This window comes from Poecilia latipinna, unplaced genomic scaffold (assembly GCF_001443285.1).
Source record: "Poecilia latipinna isolate Pla-1442-1.1 unplaced genomic scaffold, P_latipinna-1.0 Scaffold652, whole genome shotgun sequence".
Classification (NCBI taxonomy): domain Eukaryota; kingdom Metazoa; phylum Chordata; class Actinopteri; order Cyprinodontiformes; family Poeciliidae; genus Poecilia; species Poecilia latipinna.
The window spans coordinates 155,260-172,730 of record NW_015113268.1 but is presented as its reverse complement, the minus strand read 5'-3'; the positions used below and the strand labels follow the sequence as shown (position 1 = coordinate 172,730).

Here is a 17,471-nt window from a genome sequence, read left to right as displayed (position 1 = left end):
CCCAAGCTCTTATTGTCTTGTAAGTGCAGTCATTATCTGTGATGTTCGGTAAAATGCCCAACAGAGAGTTCTGCTAAAGGTGAACTACGTTTACCCTGATGCATAACGAAGTGAGGCATTTGTATGACTAAAAGGGCTGGCAGTACTTCTTTCTCAGTTCTTGCTTTGGTCTCCTCAGCCCTCTCTTGCAGCAGACGGTAAACCTCTGTGTCTGTGTTTATGCTGGCTGTTGTGCATTCATTAGTGAGAAAGCTCAGCAAAAATTATACACATCCTGTGCAACAAAGAGGCAGGAGGCATCTTTCGTCCTCTGAGATTAGGGTTGCAGATGAGAGAGTGGAGAGGCTGTGTTCATCCATTATCAAGGTGCTCTTTCAGAAGTAATGAATGGTGTTTTCACGAGGGATATGCATGCTCTATTGTGCTTTCTCTCTGACTTTTCATTGGAAGCTGCATCTCTTGGAAGATATACTTATAGATTTAAAACCTCTACAAAAAAAAACCTCTTTCTTAAAAAGTAAAGATAGAAATCAAATCCTTTTAACTATGTTGCCTGATGTCTCAGGTGAGCTGAGTCAATACTAAAAAGTGGAGTGGAACGCTGCAGACTAATGATCAGCCACAGGCAGTCATTTGAGCATGCATATTGTTTATGCAGCAAGGCCAGACTCTACACACATTCACATGTTTCTTAGTTGGAAAGAAGTTTAAAGCAACTCCCAGACATGCTGCTAAGACCACTTCATATCTTTATCCATATAATCTAATTTCTACAGTTTATATTTATTGTAAAGATTATCTTTACTATAAATCTATATGTGTAAATCAGGACATTTACTTTCTTTGCAGAATCTGCAGCTGCATTTCCCTTGACCATATAGATACACAACTTGACATTTCAAAAATTACTTTGCTTAATGGAAAAATGCCATGTTTGAAAAACATTTTGGCGCTACCAAGAGTTTTTTTGGCCACATTGGAAAAGGTTTCATTTGCAAAACTGCAATTTAAAAACTTTTTTTGCATCACAGCCAGAAGACAACAGGAACAAACTTATTCACATGTGATTTTATTTGCATTTCTTATTTAATGGAAGCACAGCAATTGCAAAATCAGCATAATATTCATGAAGTTTTGCAGACATTTGTAGTGAAAATGCAGCTAACTGCTGCATTTTACTCTTTGAATTAGATGCTTTTCTGAAACGTGGCTTAATTTTGTCATTTAAAATTATGCTTTAACATTAAGATGACTACATCAAATGCATAATCAAATATCAAAAGTATATTTCAATTTCTTTTCAGAATGTTTAATACTTACAGTGATCGCAACTCTTACAGCCCAAAGGTTTTTGGGTTGTGTTTCAAATCTTGCCATTTATCTAAAATTATGTGTGTTTAAACATTCATAAAGTTTTTGAAAGCTCTACAATCTTGAGGATGCTACTGTGTTTCAACCACAGGATTTGACTTTTGCCAAGGTGTCATTCTCTCATTTTCTTTTTTAGTTTAACTAAAAAAGAAAATGTCTCTCTTAAGCTGAAAGTTAAATGTTATGTTTCATGCATAATCTATGACTCCCTCCTGGTCAGTTATTAGCTAATATGATCAGTTTAGGTCTGCTGCCATTAATGAAGTAACATTGTCACTTACTTCCTGCTGTGACATTTGTGAAACATTTCCATACAGCAGTGGTTTCTAAATGGTAGAGCATGTTGTTTCTAAGTTACAGTGACTACACAAGAAAATGTCAAACTGTCCTTAAAAGCTGTGGTCATCTGGAGAATAAAGGTATTATTTTATTCTCTATTTAGTCCTGATCTTTGAATGCCATAAAAAAAGCAAACTTGATCTGCTATGCGTTCATTTTTGCTGTATTGCAGTAGAGTGGTATATGTTTCAGTTCTGTGGCCAGTGGAGAGACAATTAGTATCTGTTCCAACATATATTATGATATCAACATCCTGGGTTGGTTCTATGACAGCAACAGGTTTACCTGACTGGCTTTTTGGAATGATCGGTTCATTAAAGATGTGCTGCTCAGCAAAACAAAGTTAGCTAGCTGCTCTGGGCACTTTTGCCGTTCCTGATGTTTTTTGTTGAAATCCTAGAGTTCACTTTTCTGAAACACAAAACACTTATAGAGGGAAATTAAACATAATTTTCTTAAATCTATGAGGTCATAATGTCTTGAATATGTGATGATTAGGAGGTTACAATCTGCACCATGCTACTGTTGCTAAACCAGCATAGATGCTAATCGTGACATCAGTTCTGTTCTACCAGTTTTACGACTGTTTTATTTTCCTTAATAACACAATGTAAATTGTGGAATATTCACTGACTTTCCTGCTCTTAATTCCGGGATGGCTCCCTGGATGCCCAACGAACGTAAATGCAGTGGCTTGCCATGACGCAGAGTGGAATGATTTCATTCTTACCACCCCACTGGAAAGCAATCTATGGCATGTAATGGGGAAGTCAAATAGCAAATCTATGAGTATAAGCATGTCTCAGGAAGTCACGAGTCAGCAACCGTCTCACTTAAGCAGAGAGATGGTTTAGCTGGAGGTCAAGATGAGTATATTGAAGGAAGGTTTTCGTTTCCCCACAACCCCGGGACAGACTGCATCTGTTCCTGTTGCGCCGGTCCTGGTAACATTGACACTTGGAAGCTAAAATGATAAATTAAAATGGGGACACTGGATCAACTGAATATGAGGGAATTACAACTTTTACAATTAGACAAAAGTTTTCAATAAACAATTAATTCACAGAATTTGAATCTACTGAACTTTTTAATTCAACAAAATGAAGAAGCAGATCTTATAAATGCCAGTAGAAATAACATTCCAGGAAATGCCTATTGAGCCTTACTTTTTGCTGTGATGGAGGCAACTGTAAACTGGAATATACTGGGATAAACTCATACTGGGAATGCGTTCATTTCCAGTATGACTTTAGAAAATCCCACTCATCACACTGATCTGGTGATGATGCCCCTCCGTCTCATTGTGCCTTTAGTTGAACTGGCCGGCAGCATTTTGCTAATCAAGTTGAAATGATAATTATAGCAGGAAATGAATCGTGCCAATATAAATGTAATTAATTTTTAGGAGTGAGGTTTATTAGTGCAGAGGCAATGGGCTCCTAATGAGGGCCTGATAAAAGTTCGTGAATAGTAGAGCCAGTCAGATGAATAGGTCTAATGGCTCCTGGCTCTGGGTTCTCCTGTTATTTATTGCTATGCTGTTGTTTGTATTTTTAGCCTCCTTTTATCCAAATTGTTATAATGATAATTTATGCAGACAAATAGTCTTTCTTTGGTATCATAAACTAATATGAGACAAGCCGCTGCACACAGATATTTTGCTCACACGCCCTACGGTATGTGACTTTAAATAGGCTTTTCAACCTATTAAGGCTCATCTCTTGAATCATGTCATTAATTAAGCTTAGAACTACTTGAGTAATTTCTGTTTAATTATCTTACTCAATTAAGCCTGCCCTGTTTTTGATTTTATCCTTTACACTTTAAAACCATTTACTAAGTATGTATTTTTGGCTGTTTTGTTCTCACTTTTTGATCTTTTTAAAAATATTGCACCTATTTCTTGTCTCATCTTTACTATTTTAGTAAATGTAGAATAAGTTGCACAATAAATGAAAAAGTCACATTTTGAGCTAACACATTAAACACTTCATCAGGTTTTGTCTATTTATCCTATTTGCTTTGCTGCAACAAAGCAAGACAGTAAATCAGGACTGCCTTGATTAACTGCCAGTATTTTTATTTACAGTTATACAGAAAAAAAGATATAAGAACACAGAGTAGTGCAAGCTGTTTACTTGCATCTCGTGATTTTAGAGAAAGAAGAAAAACTCCTGATTAATCAGTGCATTTAACCTGATTTTTAACTGTCTATTACCTCCAAAAATGGTTAGAAATGTCATAATTAGTGAATGCTATTATGTTTGGATGACTGATGCCTATTTTAGTTCCAGCCTTATTGCCACAGTGACTTTTTTTATCGACTTGCATGGTGTACAACTTTGAGTTCTGAGTGTTTGTGTTGAAACCACTGATGTGTTGAAGTGTGACTTGCAAAGATACTTGCATTGATTGGATTTCAAATTTCAGGATTGTTACCTTCTGTTAGTTTGAAGGTTTAAATGAAATTATTAAAAATCTTCAATGTTTCTTACTGCTTGAAAGATTTCACAATTTTGTTTTGTGATTTTTTTTTTTATTTTTTTTTGCAATCAAATCAGACATTTTCTTTGTACTACTTTTAAATATTTGCAAGGAATTGTGGGATGTTTTTATTGTTGAACCCTTCCAAAATCTACATAGGAGACAAAAGATGAGATGAAGACTACATGTAGACACAATGATCAGTGAAGTAAAAGTAAGAAATACTGCCACCTGCAGGTGGGAGTTTGACTGCTTTTGTGGGCAAATTTTGCTATAAACTTACAATTATGCATAAGGGAGCATAAATGCGGAGATCTGTTAGTTGTCATAGTTTCAGTTCTGAAAAACACTTCTTGTTGCCGGCTTTTAAAGTAAAGGCCAGCCTACCTCATGATTAAATGTAGCAAATCCACAGTCATTTTAAGAATGACTACACAAACAAATGCTACCTTTTATTTGAAAATGCCAGAGGGAAATTTTAATTAAAGGTTTTAGCCCCATACAAATAAAAGAAACGGAAACATTGTCAGTTCTGTAATGCTTCTATTAAGGCAATCCGTGGGGTGCTTTGTGCCTTAACATGCCGTACCACTTCACACAGAGTTTAACTGCACAGATTCAAAGCCTTTTGTGGCTTAATGCCTGGCAGCACATCCATGACATGCTGAGAGACTTTACTGACTCATTGCTGTTTGTTTTTCCAGCTTTCTGTGAAGATGGTTGTCGGAGTGGAGGGACCTGCGTGTCTCCAAACACGTGTGTTTGTCCTTCAGGATTTACAGGACGCCGCTGTGAAACAGGTACATAAAATCACTCAAAGCGTAGTTCAAGTACTCACCTTGTGTTCAGAAATGCTAAGTACAGACTCATAATTTCAATCAAGAAAGCTGCGAAAACCGATTATTTTCTTTCTGTGGAAAGGTTTCTGTCTGACACAGCTGCAAACGTCACAGAGCAGAAGATGCAGATCATGATGAGTAAAAGGTCTAAATACTGTTCACAGCACATTACAAGTTAATGTATACAGCTTCTTAGGAACATATTTTATCATAATAATGTGGCTTTTGGTTTTATTTATACACGTTAAGACTGCGTGTAGAAAACAACACAGAAAGTGAGTGATGCAAAGCTCTGAGTATTCAAACTGACTGGAAATAAATCATCCTAGAGATAATTTACTGCAAAATCAGTGTGTTTAGCTCAACAGTCTTGCTTGGAGACATGAAGAATGCCTAAAACTCGGTGCTGTGACTATTCAGCCTAAAGTGGGTGCAAAGATTTGTCTACATTTGGCGCTGTCATTTAGATAATCATGTAGTGGGCTGTTTCATTCTCATTACTGTATTCTAAGTACAAGTTACAGATCAATGTATTTTATTGTTTTGACCCAGCCTCTCTGCTCAGCCAGTTTTCACCCGTCTTCCCATTCGAGCTGGTGCCGTTATCGCTCAGGTATGAACTGGACTGGGTTAAAGTCTGAACTTGTTTCTGTGACACCAAGCACAAATGGTTGGTGTGGAATTGGGATAAAGTACCCACTGGGAGTTATAACCATGTGCACACATACAAAACACACATTTATGCTCCAACTCCAGGCCCTTTATTTAAATTAGACACAGCAGAGATTGAGGCTCCCATGAGAGCCATAGGAAAGGACAGTTAATTTTTCCTGCTCTAACTCCTTTTAGCTTCTCTTCTTTATCTCATTTCTTTTTCATAACCCCCTCTTCTTCCTTTTTTCACCATTTATTACTGCTTTTCCTCTTTCTTTATTTTACTCTGCACCTTTAACCCGCTCCCTTTTTTCTGTTTTATCTGTAGCCTTATTCCCATTTCCTCTTCCTCAGTAGTTCCATTTTAGCCTTAACCCGCCAGTCTTTCTCCTCTTTCCCCAAATTGCTTCCATACCCCTCCTTTTATCTTTGAACAACTCATTCTACTTACTTTTTCCCCTTTGTCCTTTTTTTATGTCATATCACTGTTTTCCACTCTTTTATGCCAATTTCTACTTACTTTTTTATTTCTCACCCTTCTTCCTCTCACTTTTGTATTTTCATTCATTCCTTTCATTATATCCTTCACTATCTACTTTCTATGATCTTATCTTGTTTCTATATATTTTGTTGTCATCTTTCTGATTCCCTCACCTTTTTGTCAGTATGTGTTAATTCATTTTCCATCTTTTCGTTTTATCTACATCTTCTACTTTTGTCATCCCTCTCTGTCTTGGCATTGTAAGTTCACAGAGGTGATCTTCCAGCTCTCATAAGTGAGAGAAACCACAGGTCATCTTTTTACAACATGTTTTCAATAGTTTTTCAATAAGGTTTGTTATAAATCTTCTCACTTCCACACCCAGTCAGGCTTCTGTCATAGTCCTTAGTTCTCTACACAAGAAAACTTTCCCACCCTTGTAATTGTCACTTCTCTTCACCAAACATCCATGTTGTCTGACATGATTTTATCTTCCTTGGTTTTGCTACAACTGCATACAACTGCACATCGAAATGATTAGACTTAATCAGGTTATACAGTTTAATTAACAGGAATAAATTGAAAGGCCTAAGAATTATCTAAATTTAAATCTAGAGTGTCATTCATATAATGTGTGCTGCATAAAACTGTAACACAGTAAGGAACTCATATCATGCTAATCAAATAGAAAACAAACTTGAAGAAGTCCTTATGACAAATAGTTTTTTTATTTTATTTTTATTTTCTTTTAAAAGTTTGGTTGCGAGCATTTTTGCAAATAATGATAGTGTAGATAAGGCATATTTACTACTTATTATGTAAAAGTCTGAGCGTGAATTATTCTTAATCTGGATGCATCACTTGCTACTGAATTCAGTCATCCAAGATGTAATTAACACTCTCACTGCCACAAATAAACAACATCAAACAATCCACTGGTTCACTAATGTGGCATTTTAAATGTTCAGCAATGTTTTTCTCAGAATAAAACCTTTTTCGCAAACATAATATTTTCCTCTCTGAGTTGGTGCTAGCTTATTATTTGTGGCTCTAAATTGAAATTATTTTTGATTAGAAGCAAAGAGACGGATTGGGTTGAAAAACTACAAAATTGCATTTGCAAAATGATCCTGCATGTTTTCCTTGAAGAACTTCAGAAGGGCAAGGGAAGGAAAACATTATGCAAAATAGGTAATAATTTGCTGAAAGCAGCTTCCCCATTAATAGGACACCAAAATGCAGACATCCTGCTAATGAGGCTCCTCCCTGTGGCCTTTTGGTTGCTGCCTTAGGTTCTTATTGATGTGCTACCGTGGAAAATCTGTCTGTCTCGTAGTCTGTGAATGTCGAGGCATGTTTCTACATATGCAAAATAAACATAATTTACTGAGGTTGCAAAATAACAGCATGTAAACAGTTCTTACTGACAACTCAAGCTATGCTGTTTAGATTTTAAGGTTGAATTGGGTTTTAAAGGAGATATTTTATTTAAAATTAAACTGTGTATAGATCATGTTAAACACTTTGATGTCTGTTTTACGTTCATTTCCTTTCTTACATGAGCAAAAGTGCAATTTCAGGTTTTAAATTCCCTGAAAACGTTCCAGTACCTCAAAGCAGATTTATAGATCTAAAAAAAAATGAAGAAGATGTGGATGAGAGATGAATTACTTCCAGTTCGTACAGAGCAGTTTGTGTTTTTCCCGCTTTACCTTTAGGGTCATGTGTGAGCTGTTTATGGTTTATATTTTAATTTTGTCTGCTGTATTTCCATCTGAGCCTCTCATCTCTTGTGTTAACATTTCTTTCTTTTTCCAACCATTTTCAGACTTCATGTTCTTCTGGTGTAATAAAATCCACCTCTTCTCCTCAGTTTTGCCACCTACTTCACTGAGAACCTGAAAGCACCTGAACATAAAAAGCTGATGGGAAGAGAGTCGATCTTATCGCTGATCTTTGTAACGCCTACCCTGTTGATCCGTTCTTCTGGGTTTCTTTTTATTTTCCAGTAGGTTTACATAGTCACCCCATTCTCTCAGGCTTCACTTCCACAGGATCAAAAGCTGAACAGATTATGGTGAAGTGAATTCCTTGTTCTAACATTTTCCACTGCTGAAAGGATTCAGAGTTAAATGTGCCATAACATGGACCAAAAGCAGCGTGTGTGGATCACTGCTGACTCATTTTTAAAAATAAATCTGACCGTTTTATGTCACGTATTGTTGAATTGTGACATAACCTAAATGAATATGTAATGCTTAGTCTACACAGTACCGCTGTTGACTAAGCGGGAGAATGCACCTTGCTTAAGAATGGCTTCAACATACAACCGAAAACCGGCGATCACCTTTAGTAAAGAAAATGCCTAAGATGTTCAATCTTCTTTGATCGTGACTGTTTTTTTGTTTTTTTTTACACAAATTAACATGTTCAAAGCACAAAACAGTTATTTATTCTGAATCACCAGTCACATCTGTCTACCTTTGCCTGGTTCCTTCAAAACAGCAATCAGCAAAAAATGAGTGACATAACCAAAGGTAGCAGGATGCTAATACGTTGTAGTGCAAATGTAGACTTAGAATATGAAAATATAAACATTATAGAACTGGATTTTTACATTACAATGTGCAGAGTAATGTTGCTAAGCATTACCTTAAGATCTAAGTCGCCAAAATAACATCATTTTCTAGATGCATCAGACATTATAAACCAGCCTCAACTACTGGTCTTGTGCTTGTGTTTGGGTCCCTTTGACTGATTTTTGATGATGGAGCCAGGCTGTTGCATCTGAGTTGGTTTAGACAACATCTACTCACTGAATAACATTTTTTTTTTTCATTTGTATTACATTTTCTGTCTGAAACAGAAAATGTAATACAATTTAACCATTTAAAATTTTTCAAATTTGAAAAATGTAATCATTTTTCAAATTTGCTTAACTGTCAGTCTGAAATATCCTGAGATTTGAAAGGCTTTTACGATGTGCTTATTTGACTTTTTTTTTTTTTTTTTTTTTTTTTTTATGAAACTCCAGTCCTAACAGGTTTAGTCTGTGACTAGCTTGTTTTTGTGGCTGTCCTGAATAAGACAGCAAGGCTTTGATTTGATGTGATAATCTTCACTACATGAAGTAAGAGATTTTCTTAATTATCTGGGTTTTCCTACAGATGCTAACTATAGAATTTAATTGGATTACTTTTAAATAAATGCCACTTTACACTAACAAGACTTAACTGGTCAACATTCTGTATGTAGACATATACTTGATGTTATTAACTGAATTCATTTGTTGTGTGAAGGTCCATGTAGAAACCACCCAGAATGGTTTTCATGCTACATCACTGCTTCTGTGTAGTAAATAGTCATGGAATCCAAAATGAGCCCAGCAGAGTAAAGTTAGCATTAATCTATGCCTCGTATCGATTCACCTGTGGAAATGTCCAGTAAGGCGAAATACAAGAAGGAGAAGTTAGACTAACACATCTCCCCAATACCTCTGGGTAATGTACTATGCAGTACTCAGCAATATTGCTGATATTTTTTTTTAATATTGCCCTTTTCATTGCCTACCTTAGGATGCTCATTGAAGACATTACCTACATTGCTTGACACCTGTAGCAAAACTGACAATCAATTATTGTCTTCTTACAGCAATGAAAGGAAGTGATTTTCCTACCTGAGCATAAACAAATCAAACAAATGTTGACTGCTAAAATGTCACAATTTCATCTGTTCTTTGACATGATAACCTAATTTAGGTAGCAATAGTGATTTTATTTTGTATAGCAGCTCTGTCATACTCTCTGCGTTCTGATTAATCTCCAGGTTCATATTCTTGTAAATGCTTAATGCAATGTTTTGCTGGAAGTTGTTGGAGTAGGTTAGTAGAGCTCAGATAAGTGTAATTATGTAAAGCTCAGCAGGGTAGAAGGCTCTCCAGAGACCTTCTGAGTTATTTTAGTCTCTATGTGGATTTGTTCCAGGTTTTCCCTGTGAGGTGAATTTCACTGCTCTTAATAGATATGGGCTGTCAAAAAGCCTTTATTTTCCAATGACAATATTCACAGATGAGGCTGAAGGAAAGTCTTCCGAACAGTGCTAAGAGCTCTTATTTGGATTGTCATAGCAGGAAGCAGAAGAAAAAGTGGAGTTGCTGTCTTGCTTCCTCCCTTTCATGGCTCTAACCCAGATTGATGGAGTGTGGAGTCTAGCATATTGTACCTCATATCACAGGAAGGTCATCTGTCCACTTCACTTTCACAGGCACAGAGAGGAGAAGGCTGTGCTTGGCCACACGCACAGACACCAGCAATGAAAAATGTTCTTTTATACACAACCACAAAGAAACCAACTGAACAGCAGATATTGACTTAGTGAAAGTAGGATGAACATTTACTAAGTCCAAGTAAGAAGGTCAGTAAGTTTGTGATAAACAAGACTTTAAATAGCAGTAGTCAGAAAGTGTTTTTACACCAAATGTACGTAGTTTCATTAAACAAACATCTCGGGTGGTCAGGTTTTCAGTTCATTCATTTTTGTAACATCAGCATTAAAAAGTAACAGTAAGAGTCAATTAGGGACGTTTATAAAAAAAACAAACAAACAAAAACTTACATGAACCATGAAACAAATGCAGTCAACAAAGTGAAAAACCTTTTTTGTTATTTTTGAGAATTTATTGTTCTCTAGGTGTTTTCCTATTTGTTCTTTATCTGTTTAAGTCTTTGTTTTAAAATAATTTTGCTTGTGAAGCAGCCGTGGCACATTGAGTCTCCTAGAACAGAGCAAGATTTTGTTCCAACAAAAAAATAAATAAAAGTAGCCAAGATAAGAATAACAAGGGCTCAATCTCACTCCGTTCAGTCATTCCTCTATCTTTGGGTGAGTAAACATGGAAACACCTTCAAAGCTATCACATGAGTTGGTGGTGACAATGTACATGGCACATTTTGTGGAAACTTTTAACAGGGAATGTTTAGTACCGCGTTTCCTATGTCAGTTGCTGCATATGGTACCCAAGGGAACCGCTTTGTCTCCTTCTGGCAGTGGAATCGGTTAGGGTTGTCTGGGTAACTTCACTGAGTTCTGTTTCTCCTCTTCAGCAGTTGAGGATGACAGTTTTTGTCACAGAATGTACTTGCAGCCGAGTCACCAATATTGCAGAGACCTGTGCTGAGTTGTAGCCTTGTATCAATGCCACAGTTCTTGCAGTTGTGCTGCACTCACACGTTCCCTCCCCCCCCCATGTTCTCTCTGTCAGTTGTCCATTGACAGCTCGTGTATAGCAAAGGAACTATAGTAAATATCTCTGTGGTTATGTAGAGTTTTTTTTTTTTTTAAATATACTGGATTATGTTCTCAATTACTTTAGAAAAGATAAAAACCCCACTGTGTAAGCAGCTTAAAACAATTACACACCGTTTTGTTGTGATTTAACAGCATCCTCTTAAGCTGTGTTTACCAGAAGACAAGTATGAGATGAGATGAGATTACTGTGGATGGGTACATATAGAAATAGCTACGGTTCATCTTTGCATGGAGATTTTCCTTTTTTTTTTTTGTAATTCAAGTGTTTCCCAACTTTAGGGAGAGTTAGAGTAAAACATTGTATGAAGTGTATTCAGAGGGTAAGGTTTATCAGTCACTTTTCTGCACAGACTGCTAGCAGCTGACAGCAGCTCTAATATGATATATGGTGGTATAAGTTGGAGGACGTTGTGTTTCAGTGCGCATTTTCACTCACATTATGGCCACACTAACACGTTGAACAGCAAAGCCTCATTTAAAAGCTTACATTGTTCTGTTCAGACTCCATGGCTTTGAAGAACAAAGCTGGATAGGAGCTCAGCTTTTAGATAAAATGTGTTTTTTAATCCCAGTTATGAATTAACAAGTTGTGTTCTGCTTTAGGTGTCATCAAAAACAAGTCATAAAGCTATACAAACATACAATTTGCCGTAATCTTTGGAAAATGTAACACATTATGCCTTTATTGTTGAAAGGTATTTTTTCTTTTCCACAATCACACTGACAAAATACACAGTGTGTTGCCTGTGATAAATTTCTGTTTAGTGATGCTGTGATTGACGTAAGCAGCACTGTTGTACAGCTGTATCACGTAGATGTCTCCATTTTATGCTTCTGTAAGAAAGAAAAACAACAGTCAGTGGTCAACTCCTCAGCTTTTTTGTGTAATACAGTATCTCAATTCAACAACAGACACAACACTGAGCCAGTGAATACAACCATGTTGGTCTAAACAGGAGAGTGGAGATATATTCCAGTCACAATGCAAGAGTTGAGCGTGTTCTCTAATCACACCCAACATTTCTGCAAGTCTGAAACAATGAAAATATATAACAAATCCATTATAACAATAAACATTACATACTCTAGTCTGGACAACTGACAAGACAATAATATAAAAAACTGTCTGAATGTTTCATGTCAACAGAAGACGTATCGTCCTGTTAAACTGTAAATTCAAATACACAATTACCTTGTATGCTATTAACGAGGCTAAAGGGACCAGTTAAAGTTGTGTGTGTATTTGTGAAACCATTTAGGAGAGGTAGATGCATTTGGATTACCTCTTTTTTTTAATTACACTAACAAAGAGAACTCTTTTCTTCATGGTTGAACAAAGAGCTATTTTGTTTTTATTATAACATTTTGAAATTGAACTTAACATAACATATGAATATAAATACTGATATGTGTATTAACTTGAGTGCAGAAAACCAGAGTAGATTTCTGAAGTCAGGAAATTTTAAAGCCAGTATCTTTATTGTTTAAAGGTTATTTGAACCACGTTTATGTGAGCTTTGTTCTGCCCAGCTGGGCTCTTCTACTGAGCTGTTAGCTGTTCTCAGCCAACAGCCACCTCTAGCTTTTTGTTCTTCTAATGGACCTTCAAAGAGGGAATATTTTTGTTGTAGTTATGAGCAGATTTTTGACCTGAGAGGCTGACAGAGGGCAACCCTCCAGACAACTGTCACATCTTATTACCAAACTGCACCAGACCAGTGCACACTCCAGCACACTCACTGCTTAATGCATTGTAGTCAAAAGCAACAGGATCCAGTTTTAACATTTGCAGGAGCCAGAAAATATGTGGTTGACCATACCCAAGGTAAAAAAAAAAACAAAACAAAAACAAAGTCAGTGTGGAGCTTTAGACCATTCAAGTGTGTACTACTAATGCAACAAAGTGGAAAGACATCAAAACAGATTTTATAGACAGAACATTTGCTGACTTTCAGTGGTTATAGGGCCCTTTAAAAAGATGTAATCATACTGTGAAAACAATTTTACTAGCTGTAAATATTTCACTGTTTCCAGTTTTCAAATAAAATGAGTGAATTTATTTGCAAATACAACATAAGGCAGTGCACAACTAACATGTCAAACACAGGCTGGTTCAGCAGGTATGAGATCAGGTCAGCTTCTCTCATTTGGTCAACCATATAAACAAAAATATTTTTTCTTTCTATGGCAACTTTAGCTTGGTTGAATCATGTCCCAAACAAAGATGACTTAGCAGAATGGTGTAGCATTTCAAATGCAGATTCACACAGCCTGCATAAAGGCTGAAGTGCTAATTATTTCAGTTAATACTTATCTTATTACTTATTGCAGTTTCTCTTAGGAAATCTTAGAGTATTTCACACTCATGGCTTTTAAAGATATATGAGAATATGTCTAATATTTACAAACATAATTGCTATTAAATGTGTTCAAATACTTTCAAAAACATAAAAGAAATGGAAATGGAAGGTTGTTGATTGTAAAATCAAAGTTGTAAAACAGTTCAATGAAATAATGGAAAAATCTTGAAATAACTTCAGTGAACCAATGAGTGAAGTTGCTTAAAACACACATGGTGGTTTAAAAAGTTTTAAGTTTGATGTTGACATGGGAAAATAATAATGAATCTTAATGAAAAGCGGGGTGGTGACACTGAAAATCTGGGAAATATCCAACTTGGTTAAGTCACGGAGGTGATTAGCTGTATCTGTAAATCTAAAATTATGTCACACAAATAACTGGTTTAAAACTCAAAGTTGATTGGTTGATAAAGCATATCATCTTTGATTGTGATATGACAAAATAATAATAAAAAAACACTGATACATATACTGAAACAATACTTTTTCTTTCAAGTATTTTTATTGATACTATTTAGTACTAAGTATAAATTTCACACCACCAACTTCTTCAACATTAGTTGCTTGGAAAATACTCAGAAGTCGATGCAGATTCCCTCACTGTGGTTTTTTTGTTTTCCCCGTTCTGCATTAACGTGATTGAAGGTGCGACCTTCAGTTACACCTTAGCTAAAGCGTGAACGCAGGTCAGCTTTTACAGCCAGCAGGGAAAGAGCTGTAGATGAGGAGCAGAGCTAACAGCATACATAATGGATGAGACACATTTACTCTCCTGAGAAGGTGCAAAGACCTTAAACCTCGTGGCTGAGCATGTGTATGCATGCAGCACGCCAAAGTCTGCTGAGTAAGAAAACTGAAACAAGCAAAGAGGAAGGTATATGAAAACATTCACAGCAAAAATGTTTCTGCTATAAAACAAAGTGATTTTTTTTGAGAGTTGATTACTGCTCCGGTAGACTGAGGGGCTGGTTGACGTGGGCAACCACTGCTTCAGCGCTGCGGTTGCAGCAGTGATTTATTCTGATTAGATCAGCCTCAGCTGCCATGCGCTGCTCAGATTTAGAAAGACATGATATCAAAAAACACAAATGAGGTGAGCTTTCGAGTTCAAGTTTTCTTCTCATAAAATATGTTGCGGCTGATTCTGTTGCTGCCGTGTTTTCATGTCTTCAGATATAGATGAGTGTGCAGAGGGCCTGATCAAGTGCCACAACCACTCCCGCTGTGTCAACCTACCCGGCTGGTACCACTGTGAATGCAGAAGTGGTTTCCATGACAATGGATCCTACCAGCTAGACGGAAGCTCCTGCATTGGTGAGCATACTGAGCTGAAATCATCCTTGTCAGTGCTACAGTGACCAGCAGCACATCAGTAGATGCTCATCATTCTCACAGTTATTGACATTTTCTCTTCTCTCTATCTGTTCACTTATGAAACACGTAATTCCCTCCTAATCCTTCACTGCAGTTTTAAGCCATGAAATGGGTTTACAGAGAGCCACTTGGCCGTTCTTACAGTGAGAATTTACACTAGTACAGATTTGAGTGACAAATTTGTGACTCTCGCACAGGATGTTTCTGATTTTTCTAAAATTACATGTAGAATTTTTGTCTAATTTAAAGAACACATGATCCAAAATGCAGATTTTTCAGGAAGGACTAGAAAAGATTCAAAACGTAACTAATGTGACAAAAACTCCATGTAAACACAAAGTGTCATAGTGCAATACAGTACATGAAGCCAACAATTTTCTTCTTTCCTCTCTTTTTTTATAAGTTGTGTTTTTAATTTATAAAATCTTACAAGTGCCATTGTTTTACAGTTCATTGACTGGAGTGTTTTGCAGTGAACTCCTGCCTATCCGCAGTTCAGTATTGCAGTTTGCCAGATATAATAACTAAAATACATAAAAACATATGTATTTATATAAAACAAGAATTGGGAAGCTAGTTGACCTAGGTGAAGGGTCTTCACCTAGAATATCCTTTTTTGCTGCAATGTAGCCAATCCTTGGTGCTGATTGGCTGAACTTCCAACAGCAAGAGATAAGGAAGACTGCAGATGTTAGCTTCTGGATAAATTCTAAGATGGTTTCCACTTTGGGTATTTCAGCACATTAAGGTAGTATATTTAGTTGTGAAGTGTTAAAATAAGCAGTTGTTGCTGTTGTTAGAGGGAGCCTGAAGGTTTTATGAATGGAAATGTGTAGGTTTCCACTATACCTGAAAATACAAGTATAGTCAAATAATCAAACATTTTTTGTTAACAATTACTAGATACAAAAAGCCACAGCTCCCACTTTGCATGTTTAAATGTACATTAAGGTAGGAAGCAAGCTAAGTTAAGCTAAGCAATTCTAACTTTAAAAACTTGAATTAAAAACAATTTAATGATTTACATCATGTGATGCAAAAATAGAAGAGATAGATTAACTGTGTTAATTGCATTTTCCAAACAAACATCAGTCTTTTAATTGTGGAATGATTACTAATTACAGTCTGGGTGAGCATCGTTCAGACCTTAACAACTAGATTTTTGTTTGTTTTATTGCTATTAATATTATTTTTTTATTCCGCTTTTCGCAGATCTTAACTAATAGTTTTATTATTCTGTTGTTCTGAACACATTGGTGTCATTGTTAATCTCAGTTGTCTTCTTTAAACATTGCTTTATTTCTCTAATATTTTTTATTAAAAAATAAATCCTAGAGGAGCTGAGTAAATACTAACGATGCTCAAAACAGGGATTATAACTATGTTGCTAAAAAACAACAACAGCTATCTACATGTCAACATAGTCATAATACTGATTTCATTAGGATTTTTAAAATGAAAACCTCTTCCATGAGGAATTGCTCATTCAGTGACATTTAATGCTGTCTCCAACATTAACTGAACACCAGGAACCGTATCGGCTCACTACATCACACATGACCTTCAGCTCAGTGCTCAGAACCTCTCAGAATCTGGACATCCTTCTTAACAATCCAAGCATGGCAGCTTTGTACTTGTAACGGATGCAGCAAACAGGATCACTTGAGTGAGTGAAATACTTCTGCCGTCAATTAACCTTTGAATCAAAATGCAACATCAGCAGCCTGCTCTCATTTATCTACCTGGATGGGAGAGGTATGATCTCAGCGCTTTCCACCAAAAAAAAAAAAAAAGTGGCTTCATTTAAATTTTGGCTACTCTGCAAAATTGACTATGGTGGTGCAAGTTTTAGTTTGCACATTCAAATGGGATAGCAATGGACAAGAGTAACCTCAAGGAAGTATCAAAGTGTGTTCACTTTCAGTTCTGTTTAATATAATTAGAAATGCAACAGTGTTGGATCTTTATAGCTTGTCATATGAGAAACAGCACGGCTTTTTCCTCAGCTTGTTTTAAGAAACATAATGAGCGGATCGCTGAGGAGGCTGGCTACCAAGAGACTCTGCTTAACTAGACAGAAATTTACTTTTATTTTAGCTGTCATGATTTCTGTGATAAAACCATATACCATGACAATTGTTTCTAAAGTGGTGCAGTTACATAAATATGTGACGTAAAAGACGATTTGCAGCAAATTACAGCAATAATCTGGGGAGTTTGTACGCTACCGATCAGACCTGATGAAATGATATTCATCTGTTG

The 17,471-nt window shown here is 36.2% G+C and overlaps 1 protein-coding gene across 1 annotated transcript in view; it reads left to right on the top strand.

Annotated features, from left to right (window-relative positions):
- Positions 1 to 17,471, top strand: part of LOC106954391 (protein kinase C-binding protein NELL1) — a gene marked incomplete at its 5' end in the record, with an annotated part of 223,598 nt that overhangs the window by 187,218 nt on the left and 18,909 nt on the right. Inside the window, 2 exons of the mRNA XM_015043858.1 lie at positions 4,899 to 4,994; positions 15,009 to 15,149. Of these exons, the coding sequence (XP_014899344.1) occupies positions 4,899 to 4,994; positions 15,009 to 15,149 (237 nt within the window). The remainder of the gene's footprint in view (positions 1 to 4,898; positions 4,995 to 15,008; positions 15,150 to 17,471) is intronic.